At 34.3% G+C, this 7197-nt stretch overlaps 1 protein-coding gene and 1 long non-coding RNA gene across 3 annotated transcripts in view; one reads left to right on the top strand and one right to left on the bottom strand.

The window, feature by feature from the left end:
• Nucleotides 1-6679, top strand: part of dtd1 (D-aminoacyl-tRNA deacylase 1) — a 16990-nt gene extending 10311 nt beyond the window's left edge. The window contains exons 5-6 of one of the 2 annotated variants that reach the window (XM_024290074.2): nucleotides 3528-3693; nucleotides 6207-6679. In XM_024290074.2, the coding sequence (XP_024145842.1) occupies nucleotides 3528-3683 (156 nt within the window). In that variant the 3' untranslated portion in view covers nucleotides 3684-3693; nucleotides 6207-6679. Of the gene's footprint in view, nucleotides 1-249; nucleotides 780-3527; nucleotides 3694-6206 lie in introns of those variants that run through there. The other variant, XM_024290075.2, reaches the window with a different exon arrangement.
• On the bottom strand, nucleotides 2592-3630 carry LOC112157378. Its single transcript, XR_002921145.2, has 3 exons — nucleotides 3492-3630; nucleotides 3357-3419; nucleotides 2592-3203 (listed from the first exon to the last, which is right to left on the bottom strand). It is a non-coding gene; the product is annotated as an uncharacterized LOC112157378 (long non-coding RNA).
• Nucleotides 6680-7197: the final 518 nt, after the last annotated feature.

The following is a 7197-nucleotide window of genomic DNA, read 5'->3' as shown; positions in this document are numbered from 1 at the left end:
CGTGTTTGCGGCTCAGCCGAGGTTTTGATCGGATGTGAAAGCATGTGTCCCCTGGATTTTTGGATTTTAGGTACCAGCTGTTATGTCACCCGCAGCAGCTGAAGGGTTCAGTGGGGGGTAACGCCGACTCTCTTTTGCCCTCTTAATAATGTAATGTCTTATGCAATGTTGTTGGATTTGTGGGATGACATGAGGTTCAGAAGTATTTCCCCCGGGAGCCATAAAAGTTTCAGCATCTGTGTTTTTCAGATGTCGGGTGGCTGCTTCATCGAGCTCTCCCCGAACCGTAAAGAGTCTGCGCGCCAGATTTTAATGAGACTCGTCAGTGCCGATCAGCTGTGAGGGGCGGGGCTTGCAGCCACAACAACAGACTCATTAAGGCGATCCAATGACGGCAGAGAAAAGAGGCAGCCGTGTGTTCAGATTGTCTTCTTTGTTTGTGTACAATAAACGGATTTGTGTTCATGTTGGAACCTTTGGGTCACGAAGAGCTTAACGCAGTCTGGAAGTCATGATGCTGCGACTGCTTAGTTCTGGAGATGCTCCATCTGCTGCTGGACAATGAATAAAAGCAGAACTCAAGCAGACTGTTGATGTTTATGTTAAAATAACAACCTTACAGCTACAAAACTTGAAGAACATCAGAGTCATGCCGGTAAATAAAAGAGCAGTTTGAAGTAGAAAATCAACAGATTTGATCTTCCTTTGCAGATGGAGGTAAAGTCTAAGTCAATAAAATGTAATGACTTGTAGGGGGATCCCGAAAAAAAAAAAAACAAGTAAAATTGTTAAAGTTAAAAATGCTAACTGTCTAATGCTATACTGCAGAAGAAATTGGAAAAAGAAGGTGAAATCACTCCAAATAATGCTGAATCACAACCTAAATTGACAAATGACTGCAGATTATTAGAGCCAGTTTACAAAAAAAACTTGAATTACAACTTTAAAGTTGTAAATTTACAAGAAAAAAAGGCCTAACCCTACATTATGAGAATAAAGTCATATATTTACAAATTTAAAGTCATAGGCCAATTTTATGACTTTTATACTTATATATATATATATATATATATATATATATATATATATGTGTGTGTGTGTGTGTATTTTAAAGTTGTAAATTTATTACTTTAAAAGTCGTACAATTTCAAAACATGTAAATTTACAAGACAAAAGGTCATCACTTAAATGACAAAAAATAAAGCCCTATGTTTACGACTTTAGAGGTCAAAGGCTAAATTTATGACTTTTTTCTTGTATATGTAGGTGTTTAGAAGCCTCAAATTTATTGCTTTAAAAGTTGCAAATGTAGAATTTTAAAACATGTACATTTATGAGAGAAATTTCAACTTTGATGACAAAAATAGTCATATATTTACAATTTTAGAAGTCAAAGGTAGACTTTATGACTTTTTTCTTGTAAATTTATGTTCTTTAAAGTTGTACATTTATTACATTAAAAGTCATAAATATAAAATTTTAAAACATTTAATCAATCAATCAATCAAATCCTTTATTACTCCCACAATGGGGAAATTCTCTCAGTGGTGGGCAGCAGCCGCTGGACGGCTAAGCGGATAAAGTCTTAACTTTTAAATTACAAGAATGAAGTTGAATATTTACCACTTTTAAAGTCATCTGCTAAGTTTGGGGATTTTTTTTCTTGTAAATTTATTTGTTTTTTAAAGTTTTAAAGTCAGTACTTCAAAAGTCGTAAAGGTTCAATTTTAAAACATGTCAATTTAAGAAAAAAAAAAGTTGTAACTTAAATTACAAAGATAAAGTCATACACTTACGACTTTAAAGTCAAAGGCTAAATTTATAACTTTTTTTCCTTGTAAATTTGGGTGTTTTAAAGTTGTAGATTTCTTATTTTAAAAATAGGTTTACGGCTTTAAAACATGCAAGTTTACAAGAATAAAAGACAAAAATAAAGTCCTAAATTAACAAGAAAAAGCATCAAAGTTGTTAGTTTGTTAGAGCTGTTCTTAAATATGAAAGAAGTGCAGCATTTCATGACGTTTTATTTCCAGATAAGTTTTGAAACAAAGAAGTTCTGAACCTTTTGGTGACTCAAAATCAAATCATTATCAGCATATGAACATAAAAAAATTTCCAGAAAACTGGGCGTCTTTAGACAGAAGCATCACACAGACTTGAAGGAGAAAGCTGCAGGGATATCGATGGCTTCATCAACTGCAGGGATCCTGCAAGCCATCAATCAATGAATAAAACATGAATAAACTGTAAATCAAACAAAGGAGCTTCAAAACTGTTATCAATAAGCATTTAAATTACCTGTTCAAATCCAAGACAGTTTGACCAAATTGAGTTTTTTGCTCCTGCACATATTGGTGTTCACTTCCACCATAATCTTGTAATGTTACTTTAATTTGGTTCCTCTTATACCTGTCATACTAAATATACTGTTAAAATGTTTTGTATATTGTTTAATTCCTAAATGTTATATTAAAAGCTGAAAGTGCTAAAAATTTAACAATAGAATCCTGTATATACAAAAAATGAAAATATTATGCGAAAATTTGATGAACAATTTAGATTAAAATCTGATTTAATTTTTCCTTTGCCAAATGCAGTAAAGCAGAATTACCACACACTAAAAAAATGTTTTTAAATTATATGCTTAAAAAAAAGGTGTAATGATCTGCTAAATGCTTATCCTGTGAAGGAGATTACATGAAATATAAAAAGTTTTTTTTTTTTTTTAAATAGATTTTTAAAGTCTGGAAAAGGCATCTGAAGATTTGGAGAATCCACCCACAGACATGAACTTCAGTCATCTTGACAAAAAGCAGTTTCTTAAAGCTTTAACAAAACGTTCGCATTAATATTGAAAAACATGTAGAAAAAAAAGAACCAAAATTTTAAGAATCAAGTTAAATCAAAACAAACCTTTGTAGTTTTAGTTTGTTTTTCGATTAATAAATCAATTTGTCATTAAATTAGGTATTAAAGTATAAAAAGAAGAAATCGAGGAGAAAAAAATGTATATCTTCAAAGAATCCTAAAAATTGACTCAGATTTTTAAGCCTTAGAAATCAAAATACAGCAGTTATCATAGCTCACATTTGACTGTGTCACCTCAAGAAGTCTATAGCAGAGCCGAGAAAAGTCCTCAGCAGCCAAACATCCAGTAGATCTTTGCTGAAAGTCAGACCGTCACAAAATGAAACCACCAAAACCTGCAAACAGATCAACCAGGAGCCTCCAGACCAAACTGAGCCCAGAAATCCACAATCAACTGACATAAAAGAGAATGAAATGTTTAAATGCCAGGTTTGACAAACCCTCCTTAGGTTTATCTCTCCTGGACCAGATGAGGTAATCCTGCTCACCTGCTCACCTGGGCCAGGTAGAAAGACATCAGAAAGAGGGAGGGGCACACATCATCCTGGTACCTGTAACAGCTGCTATAGATAAATCTACACAAACCGTTTGAGATTCAAAAGAAAAATGAAAGCTTCTCTTACCGTGTAGCTTGGACTGCTCTTTGTGCGTCTCTTCAGATGGCCAAACAGGAGAAGCAGCAGCAGAGGAAAGAGAAGACTCGCGCCAAAGGCCCAACGGAGTCGGGCAGGGAGAAGGGCAGCCAGCGGTCCAGGCAGGACCCCAGCGCGAGCAGCGGAGCAGAGGGAGATGTTTCGTCAGAGAGGGAACCGTGAACACAAGATGGTGAGTATCAGATATCCATATAATGAATCTGTGATTAGTAAAGTTGATGAAAATTATGTTGTGTTTTTAACATGTTCTTGGGGCTTAAAATGGAAAAACTCTCTTTATAAATTCAAGTACAGACAGAAACATTCCATAAAATATCGTTAAAATGGACAAACCATGTAAAATCAACTTGGTCAGACTTCTTGTAAATCAAGCTTTGGACTTTATGCTTTCCAACTTTATTGACAATTTATATGAATGACAATCTTTAAGGACTTTCTTTTTTTCTTTTTTTTTTTTAAGTGTTTGTGCGTGATTTATTTTATTTTTTTCTGTCAAACAAAAAGACAAGAATGTACAATGGCGTAAATATTTGCATTCTTGAGGGAAAAACAAAATTTGAAAAACAAAACTTGTTCTTGGGGCATTTTTCTGATGATGGAGGTTAAATATAAAGAAAATTAAAATCAAAATTTCAGTTTTAGTTTTTTTTGTCATGAATCAGGAGCAAAAATTCTGTTTAAAAAAGCAGAAAAAAAGAAAATACACTGACAAATAGATCCATGAACGTCTTCATTTTCCTAATGCGAGCTGCTATCTGACTCAAAGCTGTACGACTCCAATAGTGCACGCCATTTTTGTTGCTCCGTTAATGTTAGGCTGGGCTGTCAGGGGGCTGAGAGCCCCGCCCACAACTCAGAGTCAAATTTCTAACGAACTCCTGGCGCTCTGCAGAAACTATGTTCTAGAAAATGATTTTTTTTTTTTTTTTTTTTTTGTTAAAAACAGCATTATCATAATTTATAAGACCTCTGGGAACACTTAAAATAGATCAAAATATGAATTTCTGATTTCATGATTTAACTTTACCTTGATGTGATTGTGAAAACTGAATAAAATGTATGAAAAGAAATGTTTTGCCAACCACCACTGTTCTGGTTGTGGGTTTCACACCACCCACTTTTTTAACCGTTTCCTCAAATAGCTCATTTATACCATCAGCAGATGCATTAAACCTGCAGTTGTTCTTCTCTCATGTCACCTCTGTCAGTGTCTTCATCCAGACGTCCACATGAGATGTCTCACATTTCTTCATCAGTCCCTTTGGAGCTCCACTCTCTGTTTGGACCAGCATTTCGGGAGGGGGGGCTGCTCTGTAATCCCCCAAATACAAATAGAGTAAATATGAGCCCCAAGACTTGGAGGCTTCATCACCTTCTTACATAAGAGCTCCGTGAATGCCAGGAGGACAAAAAAGAACAAAAGATGTTTAAAACGTCTCTGGAGTGATTTACAGCTGCTGGTTCAAACACTCTGGAAGCGTATGGAGAGTAATCAGTGACCGTCATCCATTATCTACCCCACTCTTCCTTCCTGTCTGCGCCGTCCTAATTCTGTTAGAACCGGGCCGCGAGAAGGTTTCTGCTCCTCTTTGTCTCAACGCTGTGAACAAATTTAAACCAACAAACGTTCCTCTGCAGGACGGGACTTTAAGGAAGTCAGATGTCAGCTTATACCTCTAATATAAAGTAAAAAAAAAATGAAACCAGTGAGTGTCTGATACAATGATGATACTAAATGAACTATTACATGCTAAATTAAATTAAAGAATTTGTCAAATGTGCAAAAAATAATTAAAAAATTACGGAAAGCAGTTAACATAATACTAAAGTAGCTGATAAAAAGCAAGAGATAATTTCAATAATGCCGAACAAAACTGAAAGGTGGAATTTCCTTCTTACAATTCTGTCGCTCTTCTGTGGTCTATAAATGAAAAATCACTGCTTAACCAACATTAAAAAATATAAAATGATTAACTAGATCTGTAAAGAGTTAGCTTAAGAAAGTGAACAATATTGTTGCAAAATAAGGCTGAAAATTTTATGTAATGTAATTATTTGTAACTTGAAATTAAAAAAAGTTATAATAACATTACAACACTTAAAATACTAAATAAAAACTATTTTTCATTGATAAACTAGCACATAAATGTAGTTGAAATATCCAATAAATACTAAGAATATAATTCTCAATGGCTGGAAAGTTGCTAAGGAATGCTAAATCAGTGAAAAATTAAAAAAAAAGAAAATAAATCATTAATATTATTAAATATGAATTGATAAATTTGAACGGTGCTAAAATGTATTATTAATTTCTTATACTACTAAGCATTTCTCAAAAATAAACCTAGTGCCAAATACGTGATTGTATTATATTTGATGTAAACTAAATTAAAAAGAAGCTTAATAATGCAGAACTGCACCACAACATGGAATAAAAAAATGAAAAATAAAAAAGGATGTTACAATAAATAAGTTTGCTGAAGAAACTCCAGAGAATAAAAGAGAAAAACACTAAGATTGACAGAAAAAAAAGTATTTAAATAAAAACTTCACCACTCTACCTCAGTTGTTACTATTTGTATTTGAATGCAACATGTGTGCTTTTATTTTGACAGGTCGTGTGTGAATCCAGTTTGTTGTGTGGACTGATGAACTAAAGCCGCTCTCTTCCTCTGTCTCATGCAGATTTGGGATCAGGACGCTGAGCCCAGTTTCTCAGGAAGATCCGGTTCTGCAGAGACCGACTTTATGGCTGAATACCTGCAGCATCGGTCAGAAATCCAACTGGACTGGCGAAGTGCAATGACAGAACTTTAGATCCTTTAGAACAAGATTCTCAGACACTAACTGTACTGTTAACCCAGTAGCTTTGTGTACTGGTTCTCCCTCCTATCGGTTTCTGTTTCTGCCAACTTTGTGGTTTTTGACTCAAAAGTTTTCTTTAACAGATTCAAGCTAAAACTACAAACAACAAAAACTTTTGTGAAATCAAGCAAGCTTACAGTAAAAATCTTATAGACCCAAGTTCTTTTAAACTCCGGTGTGACACCGTTAGCTTAAACATTCAACAGAAACCAGCTCTGGAAAGGCTGATGGGTAATTTTTTTTACATGAACCAGAAAAAATGTGTAAAATAAATTAACATAAATACAAAATAATAGACTTTTCTTTTTGTCCTTTTTTCTCATAATTACATTGTTTCTTGTGATAATATCTACTTTTCTTGATAACAAGATCTATTATGTCATTATTACAAGAAAACACTTTTATGTCGTGTTAACAAGTAAACATTATTCTTATTCTGTAACCGTATAGATGACCTGGTCTCCTCAACTGGTTTCAGGATTGCAGCCGTCTGCGCAGCTGCAGTCGGGCCAACCTTCTCCTCAGATGACAACGGTGCATAATCTCTGCCTGAGTTTGATCAGGATCAAAGTACCGGTAATCAATTACAAGTGGATCAGTTTTTCTGGAATTCAATCCTTTCGCTGACAAACTAATTTGTTTTATTGCCGATTTTAGAAAAATTAAAGTATATTCTTCATTATCTCGTTATAACAACATCTGTCATGTTATTACGAGAAAACGCGTTTTTCCTGGTGATAACGGGATAGTACATCTCATTATCACAAGAAAAAAAAGAAGCAAGGCGGCTCATTCTCGGCTTTTACAAAAT

This window comes from Oryzias melastigma, linkage group LG1 (assembly GCF_002922805.2).
Source record: "Oryzias melastigma strain HK-1 linkage group LG1, ASM292280v2, whole genome shotgun sequence".
In the NCBI taxonomy this organism is placed as follows: Eukaryota; Metazoa; Chordata; class Actinopteri; order Beloniformes; family Adrianichthyidae; genus Oryzias; species Oryzias melastigma.
This window is presented reverse-complemented; position numbering and strand designations above follow the sequence as displayed.